Here is a 19,148-nt window from a genome sequence, read left to right as displayed (position 1 = left end):
GCTTATTTCTATGACGCGTAACAAATGTTATTTTTAAGTTGTTGTTTAGTCAACTGTCCGAAGACAGGTCTGAATCTCATAAGTGACACCAATAATGCATAACTTTTGAGGCAACTAACTCAGGAGATAATGGAGTAGGGTGGCCATTGTATACATCGCTGATCAGTTACATATTACGCTAATCAGATTTGGAAATAAAATCCGCATCCTACATTTCATCGTTTCTTCGCGCCAATCGGTCACAATTTTTCGTTTCACAGAACGTTATTTCCGGAATTATCGATTTAATAAAGAGCAACTTCACATAAATACACACACATACACAAACATTGATAGTACTAGGAGCAACAGCGGTTTATGTTTTTGGAACGTGATGTAGCAAATTGCAGTTTGGTCTCCGTACGATTAGGATGGCGTCTCACCTGCCAGACAGTAGCTGGAAGGGTTGCAGGGAAGGCGAGAGTCTGGTTCAGCTGGGAAAACCTGGGTGTAAGTCACTGTGAATCATTTTACTTTGCACATTTCACCATGTGTATTCAATCACAGTGCTTCGTTTAATTGTTAGCGTCATCCTTATCGTTCAATTAAATTCTCTTACACGTCATGATGTTCCCCGTGACAAAGTTCGCGACTTTACAAGAACGACACCAACACTTTGTGTCTTGAGATCAGTGACGTCACATCGTTCAAAAAATCATTAGCATAGATATAGTTTGTTCTTCCATTTCGGAGTAAAAGTGATGCTAACAAATAAGTTCAATGACTTTACAAATAAATAAGTGGTGTAAATTGGATGTTTCAGTGGAAATGATAACAGTGTGTAGCTTTTTTCATTTAGCAATACATCCATACATGTAAATGTGACCATTTTTATTCATTTTATTATGATTACCACATCTATCGCCTTCCCGCCTTTTTTTTTTCAGATCTTTCGACCAAAACGATGAATCGAGGTTTGACTCGTAATATATTATTAAAGTTCGTGTATAAATAACAAATTTTGAATGTATTTATATGCTTAAAATTGCAATACAATTAATAGGCTTAAAATAAACCATATATACAAGAAAAATCATATTTATTCTGTGCCCTTTCAAAGGAGCCGCGCCTGTTTATGAGAACTGTTTCCTTCTTGGAAACAACTTAAGTGTAATGCAGTCGCTTTAAGAAACTTTTCTCCTCTTCGGAAAACAATTTAGCCAGGCCTGCACAAGGTTTGCGCTCTCCGAGCCAGCTCACAGCTCGTGAGCGGAATGCAGATATGTCCATGAGGATTTACTTGTCTAGTCCCTTTTAGAAAGAGAGAGAATGCTCACCATCTCTCTCTACCCTCATTTATGATGGTCGACACTCCTTCAAACGACGAGTTACCAGTGGCGGCATTCTCTTCCTCTTCAAATTCTGACTCCACTCCGCCAGAAAGTTCGTCCGTGTCCGTGTCGTCCAAATTGATTACGAACGAATAATAAATTTTCATCTACAAGTCCATCCTTCGCCCAATAAAATTTTTCAACTTTTTCTATGCGTTCACAGGCCTTCCTCCAATTTTCTTTCGTCACTTTTGCAAGTGCGCTCATTTTTAACCTGTTACACACGTTTTTTAAGAGTTCTGTTCGGGCGTTTCTTTCCTGGAGTTCGCAGCACACTTCTACTTTCGCTTCCGCTTTCTAGCGCTTCCTTTTGTTTCTTTTTTGTTTTTTTTTTTTTTGTTTTTTTGTTTTTTTTTTCTATTTTAACACCACGAGATGATATATGTGTCGCTGCAGCAGTACTTTCGATAAAAATCAGCACAGATATTGTTTGTTTTCCGCATTTCAGTGCCTCATATTCTCCAGTAAAGAATTTATGTGCATTAATAACCATGTTCATACCGTCCGACTTCAAGGCTTTCCCGTGTTTTCCCATATTGCCTACTATTATTATTAGATACAAGAGCACAACACTCATTACAATATTTAAGGTAACAGTGAAACCATGTATCTCCGAAAACATTTTAATTTGTGAATTATATTATATTAAATTGGTACAACAAGATACAAACTCGTCCACACCTGTGGAGTAACGGTCAGCGCGTCTGGCCGCGAAACCAGGTGGCCCGGGTTCGAATCCCGGTCGGGGCAAGTTACCTGGTTGAGGTTTTTTCGAGGTTTTCCCTCAACCCAATACGAGCAAATGCTGGGTAACTTTCGGTGGTGGACCCCGGACTCATTTCACCGGCATTATCACTTTCATTTCATTCAGACGCTAAATAACCTGAGATGTTGATTTAGCGTCGTAAAATAACCCAATAAAAAAAAAGATACAAACTCACTTCATTATTCACAAGATACTACTAACTAATGAACTCGAACAACCCCGAGACGCCACTGAGAGATCCACTAATTGGGTTTGCAAAAGTGTGAAGGGAGAAGGGAGGAGAAAGGACATTCCAAGAATTGTACAAAAGGAAACCTCTTGCCCGTCACATCTGGTGGCAGTCGGTAGACAAGGACCTCAGACAAGGACAGTAGAAATCACGCCAACTTAATCCTCATGCACTGTAGCTGTGCTCTGTATAGGGGTGGACTGGAAGAAGGGGTGATCTCGTACAAAATATACACAAAAAGAAGTACTATTACGAGTGTTTATGAAATGACTTCCCGTTCAATGTTTGCAAAACTATCTTGGACTATTATTAATTAATACAGAAATATTTATTTTACAGAAATAATAGAAATTCTATAGCTACTTTAAATGTACAATATCATTTTGTTATATTTTTATTTATCAGTACATCAAAACGAGGTTTTATGCTGTTGGCAGCTGAAAGGAACAGTAGCCTACTGGTCGTAATGAAACATCAGTTACAGATGTTCGATGTCTGCCTTTATTAAAGTTGATTATAGAAAACAGTTGCCCACAAATATAAATGTTGAGCCAAACATAGCAATCATTTTCACAGCCAGCCTGTGTAGTCGTGGATATTATTGCTAATGTTTAGTCTTGCAAAACTCAACCAGGCTAGTAGTATTATTCAAACGATCTTTAGCCCTTAGGTCACACTGAAGATCAGTAAGTTCGAGCTGTAAATCATTAAATGTTAAATGTTATGTTCCGTCTTTTAGATTCCTCAATACTGTACTTAGCAGTAGATAAGCAACGTGAAACAGTTACTGAGAATAGGCCTACACACTGCACTCCACTAAATAACTGAGAGGTCGTTTCCCTCTCCTCTACCTATAGCAAGTCTATGTCATTCTGCCGTATCTTCCTCTCCGTTTCGGCGAGCGGTAAACACAGCTCTCCCGCTCCGAAGGAGCGCGCGCGCTCGTTGAGTGCTGTTTGTGCAGGTATGATTTAGACAATACAGATAACATTAAAACAGTTGCAAATGCTCCTTTCGACAGTGCAGTTTCTGCTGCTGGGGCTGGCACAGACGGTATTCGCCTTCTCGGTCCCTCCCACGCCCTGCTGTCCTGGACGGAACGTGCTCAACCTGAACTCTTCGCAATGTGAAGGGCATCCGGAAGCAAGTCTACATCTCAACTGCACTGAATCAGGGATGTACTTGCTGGACCCGCATGCGACCGAAGATGATGCTTTCACAGTGGACGAACTCACCGGAGCCCTAGAGATCAACGGGGGTACGGAAACCAAGTAAGTCCTCAAAACGCTGTTTACTTCTATTGGTATATACCGTAAGATGTCAGGAAGCTCCTTGTTGATCTGACCATTACGAGAATTATTTCTGTCATTATATTCGAGGTAGGTACATTCGTTCAAACCCGTCCAATGACAGTGATTTTTTTAGAAGAAAAAAGTTCTCTTCGCTGGAAGTGTCCAGCATCTTAGCTTTAAAGGACACAAAAAGGACTATGCCCCTAAAGGAATGCGTTCCAGGCAAATTTTACATAACATTTGTCGCCTGTGAAATCTCTTACTTCACAGACAAACGTACTATGTGATGAGTCAAGAAAAAAAAACATTAGTAGAAGACACCCGAAAAAACGCGAAGGTTGTGAAGACATTTATGTCCTTCCCGCCAAAATGAATTAAAGTAAGCGTAACCGTGTCACAGATATACGGCCTTAAATTTCTGTCACGACGTTTTCAATAGAATGTACAATTATTATGTAAGTACCGGTACGTAATTTATGAATAATTCTTTTAGACAAATAAAGTATCTCTCTTGCTGCACTTGCATAATGGCTAGGAATGTGTTACCACAATATATTTATGCCGTGATTTTTGCACAAACTCCAGTTAAATAACTACTCGTATGTATATTATAAATGAATGGCTGATTTAAAAAACAACCTATATCACAAAAAGTAAAGTTTAGAAAAACTAAACAAAAAAAAAACTGAATTACATTCAAATTATGATTATTTTTGTTTCACAAATTGTGCGTTCGCAAAATATTACATCGTTTACACCTATTATGAAACATATACACTAACAATTGCAAATAATTATTTAAATATAATTGTTTAAATTTGTGTATATAGGTTGCTTTTGCGAGCAGCATAAATGTGATACTACGCTATCAGTATTTTATACTGGTTTTTTTTTTTTTTTTTTTTTTTTTTTACAAAAGTATCCACAAGTATAGTAATTACAGTCAATAACTCCAACACATTCCAATCTTTAACAGAGGAAATTCTCCTCAAAATATGTGACTGGTTCTCAGTCAATAAATTAGTATTAAATTGTAACAAAATTAACATAATTCAATTTAAATCCTGTCCAAATTCAACCTCGCAAATTTTCACTCGGTAATGAGTTTTGGAATAATATTCTGGGAAAATTCCACAGATAATAACAGTATATTCCTACTACAAAAAAGAGTAATTAGAATAATAGTAGGTGCCAAATCTACGGAATCATGTAGGACCATTTAAAAAAACTACAAATAATGCCCATGGCTTGTCAGTATGTTTTTTCATTAATAAACTTTCTCGTATGTAATCTTTAAAACTTGGTAACTAAAAAAACAAAAAGTCCCGTCGCTCTTATTTCCGGCAGCCAATCACGTTGCAGGTCGGCTACATTTAAACGTGTGCCTCTTGCGATTCGCTGATGAAGATAAAGAAGGCTCGATAAATACTTAATATAATCGCCCGCCATTTTGGCTCGTTCGTTGGCGTTTGCAGAAAGCACACGAGGACGTTATTTGCCGCTCAATTATTTGCTGAATTACAGTGCGTTTGATTTATTATCATAGGAGCTACGACATGATAATGTTTGACGGTGTGGCAAATAGATCCCTCGTCGATAGCTCGGCAACGAAAGAACAAAAATGGCGAACTATACTACCTATCTAGACTTTATAGAGCCTTCACTTTCTATCATGTAAGCAAAGAGGAGGAGTCACACCGGGAATAACAGCGTCGCGACTATAATTAAACAGTTCATAGCAAAAATACGCGTCAAAAAATGACTTTCACACTCCATCTGCAAGTCTATCGTGCTATCAAAAAGGAGTGCGTTATATGGCAGTATGGATATAAAAAAAATGAAACTCAAAACATAATATGAATCCTCTAGATTCAAAACCCTCTAAAAACTATTCTGTTCACAATTGATTTATGCTCACATATTGCTTGCTAAGAATTAATTCTAATGATTTATATAATTTTAATTCAAAAAGTCACTAAATTTAAAGAAAATGGTTTGTTAAAAGTCATTGTTAGGTTGAAAATTCCCTCTATTTGCCACCAGTTACTGTTAAAATTCTTCAATTTGTGAAAGTGGATATAGGGGATTTTGAATCTATAGGATTCATATCTCGTTACTGAGTTAAACTTGGCTACATGCTACATCCAGCTTGACTCCTAATTTTAACGAGTTAATTACACATCCATCATAACGTTTAAATTGTGTATAAAATAACAAAAAAAAAAAAAAAAAAATTAAACAAAACTGTAAAAAAAAATGAACAAATGTACACTGACATAAACTTAATGGAACTTCTCCTTAGTTTGGGTATATTCACTGTCCATCTCTGCGCACTGAAAACTTGCAATAGTCAAGGTTTTCCCCGCCTTCTGTGCTCATACCTTCTCCTTTGCTCTGTTTTATGGGCTGTATTTTATATGAAGTCATCTTTGCCGACCTCTGCAGTACAGTATTGTAGGCCTATTGTACGGCCGTATAAAATTACATATCAAATTATAGTAGTGTATAAAATACGTAATTTATTGAGAATGTATTTATTCTTTGAGTTATATTTACTGTATTTTTTCTTATAACGACACTCGTTTGCGACATCATTCCCTTAGGCACTTCGATGACGCTACAACCAAGTTCAATTAACAAAAAAATCGCAAAATTGTCTGCTCAGATTTGCAGTAAATCGCCACTATGATTTTGAATTCATATAAACGCCTATTAATGTTTTACTCAGAGTTATTACATTTCATGTGCGTTATTCTCGGATAAATTGATTCCCAGATACTGGATATGAACAAAATCTATCCAACAGTTAAGTGACAATCGCTCTAAAAGCATGTCGGAAACAACTCTTCCAATATCAGGGATAGAGAAATTACGTAGTGTACTGTATTTCCATGAATATATAGAAATCGGTATTTTGCAGCATCACATCTAATAAGCAAGTACTTACTTATTGGCTTTTAAGGAACCCGGGGGTTCATTGCCGCCCTCACTATGCCCGCCATTGGTCCCTATCCTGAGCAAAATTAATCCATTCTCTATCATCATATACCATCTCCCTCAAATCCATTTTAATATTATCTTCCCATCTACGTCTCGGCCTCCTTAAAGGTATTTTTCCCTCCGGCCTCCCAACTAACACTCTATATGCATTTCTGGATTCGTCCATACGTGCTACATGCCCAGCCCATCTCAAACGTCTGGATTTAATGTTCCTAATTATGTCAGGTGAAGAATACAATGCGTGCAGTTCTATGTTGTGTAACTTTCTCGATTCTCATGTAACTTCATCCCTCTCAGAATAAGCAAGTACAGAGTCTTAATTCCGGTTTCAGCTTCTGTGTGGGGCACAAGCTCGGAGAGGACGGCTCGGAGCACGAGATTGCCCTGGTGTGCTTCCCCAAGCAGTACGACGAGCCTGCAAACAGGAAGAACTACAATATCTACGCGGCCTGCATCCTGGTGTCGGCTTTCTTTCTGCTGGTCACGCTGATCGTGTACCTGCTGATTCCCGAGATGCGCGACCTACAGGGCAAGCTGCTCATGTGCACCATGTTCAGTCTCTGCCTCGCCTACATCTCGCTGGCCGTGCTGCAACTGCACTCGCACAACTTCACTCAGACCACCTGCGTCTCTCAAGGTGTGTCTTCTGAGTGAAAAACACTCTTTTCCTGCTACTCTAAGGTTACCAGATTGTTTTACAACTTCCGAGAACAGATATCGACATATGAAAATCTACTATAAAGGGCCCTTCAGACGAGGCCACCTTTATTGGCGCGTTAGTGGCGCTGTTAAATTTTTGTAAAGAATTTTTCAGTCTTGGGGGCCGTATTCATAGACATTCTTAGCGCGGGCTTCCGGTGGATGATCAGCGAACTAACGTTTTTCGTATTCATAAACCAGTGTTAGCGATATGATATGATATGATATGATATGATATGATATGATATGATATGATATGATATGATATGATATGAATCCCGTACAAGTAACCAGCTAAACTAGCCGGGGCTAGTTTAGCACGCTCGTAGCGCGGGCTAGCGAAATGTCTATGAATAGCATCCCCAGTGAACATGGACGTAGAAGGAAATATACTTTTGGAAAATTTGCTCGTACGGAGAAAGAACAGCCGTAAAAATAGAAGAAGAGTTTGAGTCCATCCATTAGTTTTGGAAAGACAGAATCGAGGACTATTCCATACCTTGTTTAATGATTTACATCAGGACAATAAAAATATTAATTTAAAATTACGCAAATGAGGAACGATATGGCATAAAACATATTTTTGTTTATTTTTTAAGAGTTCAAAATTAAATATAATAAGCACCAAACATGAAACCAATCATAGCACGTACGAGTAATTCAACCAATATACTAGAAATAGGCGTCTGTAGGGTAATGGCAAAGTCAAAGGCCGTGGTGTAATTGAAATATTATTTTGTATTATTTTTTTAGGTAGTGATATCAATTCTATATTTTTCTATTTTAAGCTCTCTTTTCTTTCTTTTATATCTATATTTTAGATATAAATTATTTTTAACTTAAATAGTACTAGTTAAGGTCTTGAAACTTAAAGAATTTGGCGGCATTTTAGTCTTTTTAGAGGAATCTGTCCCTTAATCGATAGAGTCCGCGTTGAACCTTACCAAGATTAATATATGTATACCGCCGTTATAATGAAAATCTTTTTAGGGTTTAAAATTTTCCCAGGTTCGAACCTGAGATCAGCTAATTTTCTATCTCTTTGTTAATATTTTATTTGGTGCCGTACATTATTTTAGATGCGTTATTTTATTGTAACGTGAAATAAAGGGGATTTTACTACATAAATAATATATCCGTAATTCGCACTAGTCCAGCAATTTAGTAGTCTATGGTTATATTATTATTACTATTATTATTATTATTATTATTATTATTATTATTATTATTATTATTATTATTATTATTATTATTATTATTATTTCCTAAGTACTTTGTTCTCGAACACCCTTAACCTCTTGTTTCCCTCTTAAAGTGAGAATCCAAGCTTCACAACCATACAGGACAAGCGCTAATATAACTGTTTTATAAATTCTAATTTTCAGTTTTTCTGAAAGGAGATTGAATGGCAGAAGGTTCTCAAATGAATAATAGCACGCATTTCTCATATTTATTCTGCGTTTAATTTCCTCTGGAGTGTCATTTATATGTGTTACTGTTGCTCCAGTTTTTTTTTCAAAGTATAAATTTCTAGTTTTATATTTCCATTTCGTACTATGTTCTGGTCACGAGACATAATCATATACCGGTACTCTGTTTTTTTCGGGACTTACTGCCAAATCTAATACTAATAATTTTTAACCCTGGATTCATTTCGATCGCATTATCATCTTCATCTCATTCAGACACTAGATTACCTTAGCAGTTGATAAAGAGCCGTAAAATAACCAATAAAGTAATAATAACAACAATACAGGTGAAAAGAGAGATATTCTGAACGTACAGATTTTATCTGAATATAGCGAGATGAGTGAATTTAATTTGTGTAGTAAAATAAATGTTTTACATGAACTATCATAGGCCCAATGTTTATATAGTAATTACATACTTTGACTAAACACGTGAAATAAACTAAATTTCAGAAATATCACCACAAGTTAATGCAGCACAATTAATATAGCCATACTAACATAGTACTCCTACAATTTTTCATTTGTTCAAAGAAAGAATAATTCAAGAATTATTCACGAATGAAGTTTGTCACATAAAACTCTTCATTGAAAATTGTGTGTTGTTTGTGTTAAAATACATTTGTTTCATTTCCAGCATTCTTCACGTATTTCTGGATGTTATCTGCTTTCTTCTGGCTGAATGTCGTGTCATTTAATGTGTGGAGAACCGTTATGTAAGTAATCCTATTTCTTACGTAGTATAAAATAATTGCATTATATATGTAGAAATTAAAATACATTAAGTGCAGATCCCATGCAATGAACTGGTTTCAGATACTGCACTACCATATGCCTAATAACTGTTCTGATAATAAGCGATTGTGTTACAGATTCCATCACTTCCCTCTATCGGACAACCAGCTGCTAATAGGCTTCTGCGTGTTTGCGATTGGTGGACCACTTATATTTTTGATAGTGGCTCTGGCAACGCATCACGCGCCAAGACATCACTTCATCAAGCCCAATTTCGGAGTCAGTAGCTGCTGGTTTGGCGGTGAGTTAATGCTTCTGGTTTGGGTGCTGCGTGTAATAAATAATATTTAACATTCCATTCCCATAATGTTAAATACATTGTGTGCTGTTTTAGATAGTCTAGTAGTTGCTGTAGTCATCACTAATCTCACAATTTCAAGGGCAATTAAATCCTTAAATTGACTTTCTCGAAAGGGAAGTAATGTCGAAATTTTCTGTCGTCGATTTATGGCCTGTCTCTTAAAAGATTCCAGATAAAATTTCCCGTCCAATCATTCCTCACATCAACTTTTCTGCTTTGCTGATGAGTCTCGATCGTAGAGACTTTTTCTAACACCAAGAAATCGGAGGGCGAGATGTAAACGATCCATAATAATAATAATAATAATAATAATAATAATAATAATAATAATAATAATAATAATAAAGGGAATGAAAGTACCCTATAGCGAAGTTATTTCCTTGATGTCCCACTGCCAACAGTTCCCGCGCAACACATACGAGGTCGGGCAATAAAGTAATGAGACTGATTTTTTCTCATCTGATGAGGCAACCCTACAGCTTCCTACCAGAGATATGTTTGACCTTAGTCCTTCCTCCAACCGAATTCCAACTGGCACCACCCTGCAAGTCGTAAGTGTGGAGTAACTGCTTGATTAGTGGAGTTGTGTTTTCTCCCCGTCAATACAATGAAATCGCATAATATCGCGCTTGTGTGAAACTCGGTGAAAATGCCACGACAACGTATGAAAACCTTCAGCAGGCTTTTGGAAATGAAGTGATGTCAAGAGCACAAGATTTCCGATGGTATAAAATGTTTGCCGAAGGCAGAAATAATGTTGAAGATGAATACCAACAACTTTACGGACATATGACATCAATGCCAGGATAAGTGAAATTGTACGACCTGATAGACGATTAACAGCTAAATTGATAGCAGAAGAATTGAACATGAATCGAGAAACTGTTCGCCTCATTCTAACTGAAGGCCTGAGCATGAGAAAAATTTATGCAAAAATCCTTCCAAAAAATCTCACTGGGCAACAGCGAGATAAATGGAGAAATGCGGCTGTTCATCTGTCCCAACACTGCCGCAGCCTCCATAGTCACCCGACCCTGCTCCATGAGACTTCTTATTGTGAAAGGATGTCATTTTCAAACAACAGAAGACGTCCAGAAGGCCTTAACGAGGTATTAAAAGTATTTCAAAAGATGAGTTTCACAGCTGCTATCAACAGTAGCATCAACGTTCGAATAAGTGTGTGCAGGCTCAAGGGAACTACTTTGAAGGTGATCGATCACATTGTAGTTGGTTAATAATGTAAGTAAAAGTGTTTTCAAACCAGTCTCATTACTTTATTGTCCGACCTCGTAAAGCCACATTTCGAGAACATTGAATGCTTCAACTCAGCTGATATAGTAAACATACTGTAACATGCAATATCAATATTTATAGATGTTGCTGGAAATGCTGTCTACTTGCATATAGCTTACATATTCTTACCCATTAATAAAAATTCGTCGTTCACCCAATGAAATGCATTACTTTAAACTTGATGCTAATCTGCCTCTTCATAATCTTATTAGTTGCTCCAAAGTGTGAATACTGCTGTTTTCAACTCTCTCTCACATTTGTCTATAAATAAAAATTACAGGGTGTCAAACTGAGAGAGCACAGTGCCAATAATAAAAAAAAAATCGAAATTATACTAGAAAAAAAGAATGATGGTGCATTGCAGAAAACATCCCTCTCTCTGCTCATTCACTGCTTATCCAAACCAGGGATGATTATAATTTCCTGGAATTCATTTATGAATAACTTCACTATGAGTATGAGGGAGAAAGAGAAATTGTGAAGTTTTCAGAAGAGGTAAGGTTTTGAGATTTCCATTGCTAGTGGCGAATATAGGAATTTACTACTTTTCCTAAGTTGACTTTATCCTCTTATATGGGTTGTGAACAAAAAGGGGAGTAATTATTATAATTAACATTATTTCATCACCATCTTACTGAGTAACGTGTTTTTGTAGGACTATAATTTCTCAGTCTTTACACACCTGCATGTATGCAGAATAAAGATATGAGTCGGTATTAAATATTGATAACAGAGATTCTGAATTTGAGTGACATTTTAAATTAAAATGCATACATCTTTCTTTTAAGAATTCTATGTATCATTTGCACTCTTAGTATTTAACAGTCACATCCCGGTTACCATTCTCATGGTAAGACCTTAAATTTCCAGTTCAAATCTGGCCTGTAGCGATGGAATTTAAAGAGATAAAATTATTAACATAATTTCCTCTGCAAGACGAGTGAAACTGGGATTTACAACACATAAGAGTCCTGTCTATGCAAAGATCTCCAGGCAAAGCCTGTCGGCCATTTTTCATCCACTTTGGATTCCGATATTGAATTACAACCAACAATCCAATCATTATACTTCTCGTTGCCCAATATTTAGTCTAATAAAGTAGGAATAAAAAAATTAAACAAGTTAAAGCTTTTTTTGGTTCTGTACTGAAAAGTGGAGGGGGAGGCAAGAGAGACATAGAAGAACCTGTTCATCCTTCTGGGAAAATAAATATCACATTGATTACAAAAGAAATACACACTTTAACAGATTTTAACACAGTAGGCTATCGTCGTAACTCGAGTAGCAAGAGTGTTTGCTTACTGATCCAGAACTGTGCTCGGGCGTGAGTTCGATACCCGATTGGGCTGATTTTACTTGGTTGGGATTTTTCGAGGTTTTTCTAAACTGTAAGGCGAATGTCAGCTAATCAATCACATGGCGAATCCTCGGCCTTGTCATCTCACTATCACCAATTTCAACGACGCTAAACACCTAGTAGTTTATAGAAAACCTTTAAGTAATCGAATAAAAACACGCGTAATACAGTTCAATGGACTATGAGTCATAAACACTGGCCTCACTCTTTGAACAAAGGCGCAGTCAGCGACCACTGTGTCCGAATAGTAGCATTCCTTCCTTCAGTCACAGCAGTTGTTATCAGGCTTCCTAATGACAGGATATAATGATAAGTGTTAATCTTTTTGTTTAATATGCAAGAAAACCGTCCATTTTATTTAAAAATTGCAAAGGAATTAATAATTTTTTAACCGTTTCTCAAACGATAAGAGTAAAAATCAGAATCGTAAGGATAGTACTTATCGAATAAAACACTGCTAACATTTAGCGAAAATTATTTTTTTCTGAGAAGAATATTCATTTACAAAATTAGAATTTTTGTTCCACTCTAACCAAGGAATAAGCTGTTAAAATCTGCAGAGTTATACATTTTTTTTTTTTTGTAAAGGTCCACCATAACTATGAATTGTAAAGTTGGCTGACAAATATCAAATATTTTTTCTTCGTTATTTAACGACGCTGTATCAACTATTGGGTCATTTATCGTGAATGGAATAGGTGATTACGAGATGGTATTTGGCAAAATGAGGCCGAGAATTCGTCATAGATTATCTGACATTCGTCTTACAGTTGGGGAAAACCTTGAAAAAACCCAACCAGGTAATCAGCCCAAGTCGGGAATCGAACACACGCCCGAGCGCCACTCTGATCAGCAGGCAAACACACTACCCTCGAGTCACACCGATGGCTCACATTATATTACTTCCACCCTGTATATATCAGAATAATGTCCATAAATTTAATAAAGCATTCTACATCAAATGAGTGACATGTGAAAGCAGCTGTACAATTTCTGTTGCAGGTCAATTGGAAAGTTGGACATATTTATTCGGACCAATGGCAGTTTTACTCATCATTAACACTGTGTACTTCGTCTGGACAGCATGGCGTCTGTGGAAGGATTGCCGTGGCCAATCCATTCCTAAGCTTCGATGTCTCAGATTCAAGTGAGTAGAGCTTTAGAACACACGCAAATGTTCGAGTAACAACAGATTAATATTCGGTAGTTTTCTCGCAAAGTGCATTCTTATATTATTAGTGAATAGTGGGTTACTGTACGATCAATGATCACCATAGAGTAAATTTGTAACAAATCCAAGCAGAGACAAGTCATTACCAATATATTTCAGCTCTGTTTGAGTCGCATAATAATTTATTTGAACTAAAATAATTTTGAGAAAAATTTGAAAATTTGTAGAGTCTAGTTCCACACAACACTCATGCAACACATATATCTCATTATTATAAAATAGACAAGCATAGAAATGTTTCTGAAAATTAATGCTACACTGTCATTCACAGATGTCTTCTGTACCTGAAGATGTTTCTCGTAATGGGTATTCCATGGATATTTGAACCGATTTCAGTCATTGTCAATGACTCAACAGGATTTTGGTGAGTATAAACACATCTAAATCTTAATGTGAAATTTTATCGACATAAATTGATTAAATGTCGTGAATGAATATAGGCCTATCTAAAAAAAATGGTTTATTGATGTCCAAGACGATTAAAGGAAAATAATCAAATGCTATAAATACTGACCGAAAAAACATAATGTTTTAATAATTTTATAAAAATACTGGTCTCTTTTATATGGTGACACTGTTATTTCATAACACATGCAATGTAAGTTGGTTTACATAAATACAAATTTTAATTGCAATAAATTCAATTATTTTGTTACAATGCAATATGTATTTGTACGCAATATACTATATACTGACGCATAAAAACTTCAATAAACATGACTAATTTAACGTCCAGCAGTAAAAATGGAATTTCCAAGTTGTATTTGCATAAAACGAATAACTGAAAAATAAACTGACATTAAGAAAACTCTTAACACTTGCGATGTACGATTTATGAGTATCACTAAATAACTAAGAAAAGACAAATACTTAACTAGCAGCCATTAGAAATCTTTCTTCGAGACTGTTTTATACCATTATATATTTACATGAATAAAAATATATAAGATTGAAACGTCTTAATACAAAATCGAATGTCTCACACATCTTCATATCCAACGTTGAGCCACAAACATTTATTTAACTTGCCTTGTCCAAAGCTTGAATCTCTAACAGATAACTGTCCAGATAACTAAACAGCTTCGTTATAATGATATTTCGCTTTAATGGAAAATAAATGCAGATACTGCCTTATAAAATTAAGTAAGAACAATGTTAAGGTATCTGTATTTATTAAAATATTTGACAGTAACTCCACTATTTAAACATATTTCAAAACTTCAGAGGAGAGATATTCATCTATTCATTAATCCCCAAAATTAATATTTTAAACATTTAAATAAACTATTCCCTGAAATTAAAAATATAATTTTAACTATTCTTCTGGAGAAAAAAGATGGTGGAACTATGTGTATAATAGCAAATGGGGAGATGATTTGATTACTATCCAGCAGACGGGAATTTTGTCGCTTTTAACTTCCTTTTCGCCCAACTTCAACACTTTCAGGGCCTAAGAGAAGTTCAAAGAAAAATTGCTAAAAACATAATTAGTAACACATTTCTCGGTTCCATGATGAAAAACACAATAAAAAGGTTTCGCCAGAAAAAAAAACAGACTATAATAATATTAGCTATAAGGATTTTTATTTACGAAAATAAATCATCCACTATACCTACTTTCCACTTTATGAGACGACTAAACAGGAAGTGACATCATGTTACTGGCAGTAGAGGCTCAGTTGCCATATAGTCGTGGCACAAGTTCAAACTGAGTGAGTTAAGCGCTTTGCAGTTACGAGTGGATAAATCTCACGCTCGGTTCTCTTCACTGCGCATGTGCTAATCATCTGTGCCCATATGTATATGCGCGTACACATGCAATCTGGGAAGAATAGTGAAAGAATGAAGTTTAAAACGTGTGTTCAATTAAGATGCATAAAGATTTTGTGTCTACATGGTGCGCTGTTTTGAACCTCATCTTCACTATGTATATATGTTAATTAATATTAAATATCAATCTTGCATGCATTGCTTCATTACGTAACCTCTCCTCAATTAACCCACTAACCTTGTCACATACTTCACATGCACAGTGAAGAGAGCCGAGGGTGAGATTTATCCACTTGTGTGAAAAGCTACATTCTGACAACGCTGTACAAGCTGTCCCTCTAGTCCGCACTCAACACTCGCCTATAGAACTACTTTCTGTTTGGTCGCCTTAAACCTTGGAAACTAGTAGGGGAGACTGTTGTACCTTTAAACATTTTTCACATTTTATTTTTTTTAATTTTGGGAAATTATATTTTTTCAATTAAAAATACTTTAAATAATTATTGAAGATTCCTTTACAACTTCGTGTATATATTTTACTGTTCTACACATCTATTAAGGATGGAAAAAATAAAATGTAATATGTTCAAAGGTACAACAGGTTCATGTACCTTAGAACATACCCTCTTGTAAGTTGGAACACATGTAATATAGGTAGGAATATAGTTGTAAGAACTGACAATCATATTTAAAATGTATTTGCAATCATAAACCAGAGAAGGCTGCTCTGATTGAGATGTTATTTCCTGAAGGAGCAATAACTGCTTCAACAGCTTTCTTCAAGGCATCCGGATCAATTGGGGGACCTCTTAATTCCAGATTTAGTTCGTGGCATGATCTTAAAATAAAATAAAAACAAAAACCAATATTATTATGTACCTTGGAACATGTTCCGTGGTGCAAGATGTTCTGTGTTCAAAGGTACAAGAGGGTGCACGTTTAAACAAATGTGGCTACCACAACTATAGATTCGAATAAATCATGGAAATTAAAATATGTTATTACTCACCAGATGATACGGAACACATTGTACTTAATGGATGATAACAAATACAATCTGCTTTTATGTTAGATAACATATACCAATGAACGAAATATTTACTTTTGGTACTAAAAAAGATTCTTTCGTTCACAGAACTCACACTTTGCAATAAATGAAACCAAAACTACGACCAGAGCTACTTAGCGGCTTTCCCTACAATCTACTTCAGTTTGAGTCCTCTAGGTAGTAACAAAAAATAAAAAACAAAAAATGTTCAAAGGTATACTATGCTAAAGGTACAACAGTCTCCCCTATTAGCAATAGGTTTAATTTGGAATATTATGTTTACAATGAGATAGGATGATTTGGAAGTATATTTTCTAAGGTGAATGTATAACAAGCTTTCTTTTTATTGTCCGTTTCAGGCTCGTCATGGACATATTGAACTGCCTGCAAGGGCTATTCATCTTCCTAATTCTTGTAGTTTTCCGCAAGAAAGCATTACGAGGTCTTGTAAAGCACAGACCATGGGGATTTAACTGTCCTAAGCGATGGGCTGCAGGAGTGGACGAGGAATCTGAAGGCATGCTGGCAGAGGAGGAAGAACTCTCCCAAACTCAAGTCAGAACCTGAGCACGAGACAAGGGGAGCTGAAACAAATACAGTATGACAGTATGCTCTCGATATACCTATTGTGGACAGAGTAACCAAAGAAGCGGAGGTTGTCAAATATGAACAATTTTTCTTCCAACAATATTTGTTCCACATTAATGGGTAATGCTTGCTATAGCATACAGGGTTCACAAGTGCCACTAAATGATTACAAGGCAGATGTGTGGAAAACAATTTACAACTGCTGTGCCTTGCTCTAATTTAGACTCTCAACGCAGAGAAAACCTTTACCGACTAAGGACTTGATACTTCAAGGAACTATGAAAAGTGATGGTGCAGCGTCTTTTATATGTTGTTATGTGTTAATATGTGAAACCTATCAAGCGCTCGTAATAATACACAGCTTTTTCTAGTAAAATAAACTCTAATGTACGTTAAAAAGTCTCGTGTTTAATAAAAGAATCGATATTTGTAGCCATTCCTTTTGAAGTAAAACCTGCCAACATTATAATGATAATATGAATATAATATCTGACATTTTCGATGGTATGCTAAGTGACGCTATTTTTATGAGAATGTTTCAGGAAAATATACCAGACTATTCCTTCCTTGGAAACAACAATGAAGATGTCCTTAATCTTATCCTTATAAGTTTTCTCCTTTTCCTTCATCACAAGAGACCCAGCATAGATTCTATAGTTGTGAAGTTTTCGGTTCTTAATTCATTGTTTCTTGTGAATATGGAAAATGCCTGTTATTATTCGTTTCAGAAGCTCTTCTCATTCAGTCTGCTCTCAAAAAAGCTGAAAGTTAGAATTTATAAACAGTTATATTACTGGTTGTTCTGTATGGTTGTGAAACTTGGACTCTCACTTTGAGAGAGGAACAGAGGTTAAGGGCATTTGAGAATATGATGCTTGGGAAAATATTTGGGACTGAGAGAGATGAAGTTACAGGAGAATGGAGAAAGTTACGTAATGCAGAACTACACGCACTTTATTCTTCACCTAACATAATTAGGAACATTAAATGCAGACATTCGAGCTGGACAGGGCATGTAGCACGTATGGGCGAATCCAGAAATGCATATAGAGTGTTAATTGAGAGGTCGGAAGGAAAAAGACCTTTGGGAAGGCCGAGACGTATATGGGAGGATAATATTAAAATGGATTTGAGGGAGGTGGGATATGATTATAGAAACTGGATTAATTTTGGTCAGTATAGGGACCGATGGTGGGCTTATGTGAAGGCGGCAATGAACCTCCAGGTTCCTTAAAAGCCGCAAGTAAGTAACTAACATACTGATGAGCTGAATGAAAATTTGACTAATGAGATTAAAATGCTGAAATCTGTGACCAAAATACCTAACAACAAGGGATTTCCACTAGTTATATTGAATGAAATCTATAAAGTTAAGTTGTTTACAACTTTTCTTTGAGTTTTGCATTGCCTTCAGGCTTTTCATCACCTTGCCAGTAACCATTGCATCTAAAGAGAAGATGTTTCAGTAAACTCTTTCTTATCAAGAATCACCTCAGGTGCATCTGAAGAGAAGATGTTTCAGTAAACTCTTATCAAGAATCACCTCAGGTGCATCTGAAGAGAAGATGTTTCAGTAAACTCTTCCCTATAAAGAATAAACCTCAGGTGCATCTGAAGAGAAGATGTTTCAGTAAACTATTTCTTATCAAGAATCACCTCAGGTGCATCTGAAGAGAAGATGTTTCAGTAAACTCTTATCAAGAATCACCTCAGGTGCATCTGAAGAGAAGATGTTTCAGTAAACTCTTCCCTATAAAGAATAAACCTCAGGTGCATCTGAAGAGAAGATGTTTCAGTAAACTATTTCTTATCAAGAATCACCTCAGGTGCATCTGAAGAGAAGATGTTTCAGTAAACTCTTATCAAGAATCACCTCAGGTGCATCTGAAGAGAAGATGTTTCAGTAAACTCTTTCCTATAAAGAATAAACCTCAGGTGCA

The 19,148-nt window shown here is 36.0% G+C and overlaps 2 protein-coding genes across 5 annotated transcripts in view; one reads left to right on the top strand and one right to left on the bottom strand.

Annotated features, from left to right (window-relative positions):
• LOC138694926 (G-protein coupled receptor Mth2-like) overlaps positions 1 to 17,640 on the top strand; it is a 57,964-nt gene extending 40,324 nt beyond the window's left edge. For 2 of the 4 annotated variants that reach the window (XM_069819117.1, XM_069819116.1), the window contains exons 2-8: positions 3,387 to 3,636; positions 6,990 to 7,294; positions 9,463 to 9,541; positions 9,698 to 9,861; positions 13,574 to 13,718; positions 14,074 to 14,166; positions 16,980 to 17,640. In XM_069819117.1, the coding sequence (XP_069675218.1) occupies positions 3,387 to 3,636; positions 6,990 to 7,294; positions 9,463 to 9,541; positions 9,698 to 9,861; positions 13,574 to 13,718; positions 14,074 to 14,166; positions 16,980 to 17,187 (1,244 nt within the window). In that variant the 3' untranslated portion in view covers positions 17,188 to 17,640. The remainder of the gene's footprint in view (positions 1 to 3,386; positions 3,637 to 6,989; positions 7,295 to 9,462; positions 9,542 to 9,697; positions 9,862 to 13,573; positions 13,719 to 14,073; positions 14,167 to 16,979) is intronic. The other 2 variants (XM_069819119.1, XM_069819120.1) reach the window with 1 other exon arrangement.
• Positions 1 to 19,148, bottom strand: part of LOC138694922 (RNA helicase aquarius) — a 203,971-nt gene that overhangs the window by 140,234 nt on the left and 44,589 nt on the right. The window lies entirely within an intron of this gene.

The sequence above is a fragment of the Periplaneta americana genome, chromosome 2 (assembly GCF_040183065.1).
Source record: "Periplaneta americana isolate PAMFEO1 chromosome 2, P.americana_PAMFEO1_priV1, whole genome shotgun sequence".
NCBI lineage: Eukaryota > Metazoa > Arthropoda > Insecta > Blattodea > Blattidae > Periplaneta > Periplaneta americana.
The sequence above is the reverse complement of the archived record's forward strand: the minus strand, read 5'-3'. Positions and strand labels throughout refer to the sequence as shown.